Raw genomic sequence first — 4,646 nt, forward strand, 5'->3', positions numbered from 1 at the left:
GCACCACTTGAGCCAAAAGCCGCCACGACCGACGCGCCGCCGTCGCTTGTGGGGAGCGTCACGGACTTTGTCGAGAGCAAACTCTTGAAGCTCGCGGCCGAGCGCGCGAAGCAGAGCCTGACGCTCTTTAAGCGCCAACTGGGCGCCTCGGACGTGCAAGCTGTCGTGCGCGCCGCCGACAAGAAGCTCAAAAAGGTGTTTGCGTTCTACGCTGTCGAGCACCGGGCCAAGAGCATGAACCTCGCGGAATTCAGCAATTGGTTGAAAGACCGGCATTTGATTGACGCGATCTTTCCGGTCGCGCGCGCCAAGCTCGTCTTTCTGAGTGCGATGCACCACACGGAGGCGACCGTCGCGTCCAACGACCTCGAGCTCGACTTGACGTTTGGCGAATTCATTGAAGCCGTCGTCGCCGTGGCCGTGTACCGCAACCCGAACCCATACCTGCCGCTGGCCGACCGTCTTCACCTCTTCTTCAACGACCACTTGTCGTCCTGAGACAACTGAAGGTGGTGGAAACGCCTACATCGTAGGGTTAAGTGTACTAGTACTGTTAACCCTTCAACGCCTTCAACGCCTGAACGATGCGTTCGCTCGATAGAAGCGTGGGCGTTGGAAGCCACTGACACTCATTTTCCCAGCACGCGATGCCGTTTCGCCGTGTTGGACTCGAAAATGGCGGGTGCGAAATCGCGTTCAACGCCTGTGGGAATGCGAGTTATTTGTGCCATTCATAAAAATGCAACTTTTCACCCTTGCGCTTCTTGTCGCGGGCGTCGCCGCGCGCTCGTCGTACGTTGCACGTCTCCCAAACGGCGCCAACGTCCCCGACGTGAGTGCTCTGGGGCACACCAGCGCGGACGGCGGCGGTAGCCGCAACAAATTTGGAAGCGACTTCAGCGCCAACGGTGGGGGCTGGACCAAGACGCTTTGCCAACTCGACTCGGACGGCGACGGCGCGACAAACGGCGAAGAGCTCCTGGATCCGTGCTGCACGTGGACCCAAGGTGGTAGCCTCACATCGACCTACACCCCGACGCACCCAGGGGAGAAAAACTCCTTTTCAAGCGAAGAGCTGGCGGCGCTCAAGTGCGGCAGCAACACAACCAAGCCGCCGTCGTCCGCGACGCCCAAACCCAGCTCGGCGTCGACAATGATGCCATGCATCGGCCTCGTCTTGAGCTCAGTCGCAGCGTTGTCGTTGGGATAGATAGTATACTATCAAGTCGATACATCCATAGATTTATTCGGACTTTGCACTTGCCATTAGACCTGAGATGCATGCAGGTGCTTGCCAGATCCGTGGCTCATTTGCACGCCTCTACGGGTACTGCAACGACACGCTGCCTAATGAGTTTTGGTTAATACCACCAACGCATACCTTGAAGGCATCGAAGGACACGGAATGTGTGGTTGGCAGTCCAATCCAGCAGGACAGAAGGGCCTGTCTGGTCGCCTATTTGGTCGAAACGCGATGTTTTCGAGTCCCTAGCACTTGGAGAACGTTGACGTGATCCCTCGGCAAGGGGCAATGGTATCGAATGGCTCGTTGGCTAGATGGCACAAGACTCGGTCAAGACGAACCGATTGACGGTCCACTCCGTTGGCGCTAGGTTTTATAGCCTGTCTATTTTATAGCGGTCGAATCACTGTCGTTGGTGGCCGTGAAGTTTAATGCACTTTGCATTTTGCACTCGTTTCCACATCTCCACCATGCACTTGATTGCTCTTCTCTTTGCTGCGCTCGCTGCGACTGTCGCTGGGCAAGCCGCCACCAATGCTCCGATGGCCGCCACCTTGGTCAGCGCGATGCCGAGCCAAGAAGCGTCGGGCACTGGCAGCCTCGATGCGTCAACGCCTCTGACAACTGGATCCAACGGTCATGACGGTGACCACGGCACGGACGAAACTCGTCTGGGCGGCAACTTCGGGAACCAAGCTGGCACTTACGGCAACCAGGGAGTCGGTTATGGCAACCAGGGTGTTGGCTACGGCTACAAGGCCGATGGGTATGGCGACCAAGCTGGCACTTACGGCAACCAGGGGGTTGGATACGGCGAGCGTGGTGTCATCAACCAAGGTGCTGGCCACGGCAACCAAGGCATCGGCTACGGCGACCATGGGATCAACTACGGCAATCACGGCACCGGGTATGGGAACCAGGGTGCTGGCTACGGCAACCAAGGCACGGGATATGGCAACGGCGGCACCGAGTATGGCAACAACTATCGTGGGTATGGTCGCTCGAACGTCCGGGGCGCCATTAGCACAGGGTACCCATCTCTCTCGGGGCGCCCGACGTACGGTGGGCCGAGCTACGGCGCTGGCCAGGACTACGGGAAGCAAGCGTATGGCCGCGCTGACAACAAGGGGTATGGTGGGTATCTTCGCCGCTAGTCGGTCGGCGCAATGCGAGGCATCGTCGCTCGGGTGTACACTATTGTCAATATAAACCGCCATTTTTCTAAAACGAGCCACTTTCGTCCTTGCTCTACCTACGATCTACGTACTACAGCAAGTGTTCAACGCGTGTGATGGCCGTCAATGGGGATGATCCATCCATTCTCCACATCGCAACATCGAAAGCCTCGCAAAGGTTGGACCGTCGCCCCAGCGTCAACAGTTGCTACACTGCAGCGCAGTATGTGTGCAAACAACGCGTAGGTTCTCAAAGTGATTGTGGTTGTTGTTAGTAGAATAGTAGATGGTTGGATGGCCGATTCTCCTTACGCCAAGACCTTGGCGATCTGGTACGCGCGCTTCAGTTTCCGGCGCAGTAGCTTTTGCTCGAGCGTCTGCTCGGCCTCGGGCACCTTCTCGCCGTCGTCCTTGGTCGCGTCGACGACATCTTGGGCTTCGCGGAGCACGCGGTCGCGCGCCGTGCCCTGCATGCCACCGAGGTACTCGAGCACGATCGTAAACAGCGCCTTGTTGACGACGTCGGCGCGGTACATCCAGCGTAGGATCCACACCTGCTTGGCCTTCTTGAAGCGCCAAATCGGCTCGCCCGTCTCGGTCTTGGCGCTGGGGTCGGCCGTAAACTTTTGCCACTGCTCGAGGTAGTACTTGGCCTCCTGGATGAGCTCGGGCGTCGGCTTGTTCTCCGTGTCGTTGCTGTTGCCCGTCGCAGGCACCGGCGCTTCGCCCTCGGCGACCGACTCGGCCTTCTTGTCGGCCTTCTTGTCGGCCTTGAAGCGCTTCTTGGCGCCGTCGCCCGTGTTGCGGCGTCGCTTGACCATATTAATTCAATTGGGCTCTGCGCGATTGGTTCCAAGGATACGCGAGGCCATTGGCTGAAAGCTCGTGGGGGTTTAGCCAATCCGATTGCGCCATTCGCATCCATGTGCAATTTCGCCGGACATGCAGCATCGCCTCCGAGACGGCAGCGCTATAAGATCTTGTTGCAGCAGCATCGTTCCATGACGCAGGCTGCATCGACAACCGATATCTCTTGCGCGCCGTGGCCAGCGAATAGCGCCAACTACGCTCTCTGTTGCCAGCACGTACCAAGTCGTCGCACCAATCAATTGAAGTAACAATCCATGGGCTCTAACGTTAGAGACAATGCGCGCAAGTCCAATTATGACACAAGCGTCCATCTTGCGATCTCTTGTTGTCCAGCTCAATAGGACTTTAAGAGTCCGAATAAGGCAGACACGCCTTTCTATCTATGCATAGCTTCCAGGACGGTACACTGATGGTCTCGGCGTCGACGCCGCCTTCCTCGTCCGGCGTCAGCACCTCTGGGCCTTCTCGCTCTCAATTGCTCTAAGTGGCCAGTACTTGGCTCGCTGGGATGCTTCCGATGCGACGCTGTCCAGCGTCGCATACCTGCTTCTCGCATCGGCGTTCTACAGCATGAGCGTCTGCACGAGCGATTTGCTCGCTGCAATACCCTTCTCTGGCGGCGCGTTTGGCCTCGCGCGTGTTGCCGTCAGCTTTTACGGCGGCTTCCTCGTGGCGGTCGCCGAGTGTTTCGAGTACGTTCTCTGCACGGCCGACGCGGTGCAGTCTCTCGGTGCGACACTCGCGCTAATGTGGCTCGCTCCGTTTCGACCGATCACCTACCTTGCGCTCTATGTGCTTCTTACGCACGTGCACTTGGCGGGGGGACCGAGCGTCTGGAAAAGCTACATCGTGCTCGCAGCAACCACGATCCTCGGACTCGTCGTCTACCTTGGCAGCAGTGTGCCACAGCTCGAATTGCGGCCGCTGCGCACCAAAAGCATGTGGAGCTCGGGGCTTGAGCTCGCGGCGCTTCTGCCGTCGCAAATGCGTCTCTTTATGGGGCTCGAGTGCCTCAACCTCTGCGGCCAGGACGTTGACGACCCGCAGATTGCACTCCCGCTCGTCCAGCGCCAAGCCATGCGCATCGTGATAGCATCGTCCTTCATTTTAGGAGTGATCATGGTCGGATTTGCCCCACTGCGCTGGACCGCCCCGTCCGCGTACCCGCCGCTCACCGCTGGGTTTGCCGACAGCTGGAGCGTCTCACTACAGGTGGCATCGCTTCTCTCCTTGCCAAGCTCTGTTTTATGCACGGCTACAGCCGCGTGCTTTCGTACATGGCGTCGTCCCGCTTGGTGCACCGGTCGCTTCGGCGGCGCGTCGGTCGGCACCGGACGCCGCGCCGAGCCCTGTACGTC

General features: G+C 58.7%; 5 protein-coding genes across 5 annotated transcripts in view; 4 read left to right on the forward strand and 1 right to left on the reverse strand.

Moving 5' to 3' along the window:
- SPRG_21294 (hypothetical protein) overlaps positions 1-498 on the forward strand; it is a gene marked incomplete at both ends in the record, with an annotated part of 3,075 nt that extends 2,577 nt beyond the window's left edge. Inside the window, one exon of the mRNA XM_012353572.1 lies at positions 20-498. Within this exon, the coding sequence (XP_012208962.1) occupies positions 20-498 (479 nt within the window). The remainder of the gene's footprint in view (positions 1-19) is intronic.
- Positions 499-739: 241 nt separating this feature from the next.
- On the forward strand, positions 740-1,210 carry SPRG_13505 (hypothetical protein; the record flags this gene model as incomplete). The annotated part of the gene is made up of 1 exon (XM_012353564.1): positions 740-1,210. One exon carries the CDS (start codon positions 740-742, stop codon positions 1,208-1,210), a length of 471 nt encoding a protein of 156 aa, XP_012208954.1.
- Positions 1,211-1,809: 599 nt separating this feature from the next.
- Positions 1,810-2,397, forward strand: SPRG_13506 (hypothetical protein; the record flags this gene model as incomplete). Its single annotated transcript, XM_012353565.1, has 2 exons — positions 1,810-2,230; positions 2,273-2,397. The coding sequence occupies 2 exons, from the start codon at positions 1,810-1,812 to the stop codon at positions 2,395-2,397; spliced, it is 546 nt and encodes a 181-aa protein (XP_012208955.1).
- A 265-nt stretch (positions 2,398-2,662) lies between these two features.
- On the reverse strand, positions 2,663-3,239 carry SPRG_13507 (hypothetical protein; the record flags this gene model as incomplete). Its single annotated transcript, XM_012353566.1, has 1 exon — positions 2,663-3,239. The coding sequence occupies one exon, from the start codon at positions 3,237-3,239 to the stop codon at positions 2,727-2,729; it is 513 nt and encodes a 170-aa protein (XP_012208956.1). The 3' UTR covers positions 2,663-2,726.
- Positions 3,240-3,697: 458 nt separating this feature from the next.
- On the forward strand, positions 3,698-4,405 carry SPRG_13508 (hypothetical protein; the record flags this gene model as incomplete). Its single annotated transcript, XM_012353567.1, has 3 exons — positions 3,698-3,726; positions 3,774-4,374; positions 4,400-4,405. The coding sequence occupies 3 exons, from the start codon at positions 3,698-3,700 to the stop codon at positions 4,403-4,405; spliced, it is 636 nt and encodes a 211-aa protein (XP_012208957.1).
- Between the last annotated feature and the right edge of the window lie 241 nt (positions 4,406-4,646).

Source organism: Saprolegnia parasitica (assembly GCF_000151545.1).
Source record: "Saprolegnia parasitica CBS 223.65 unplaced genomic scaffold supercont2.127, whole genome shotgun sequence".
In the NCBI taxonomy this organism is placed as follows: domain Eukaryota; phylum Oomycota; class Saprolegniomycetes; order Saprolegniales; family Saprolegniaceae; genus Saprolegnia; species Saprolegnia parasitica.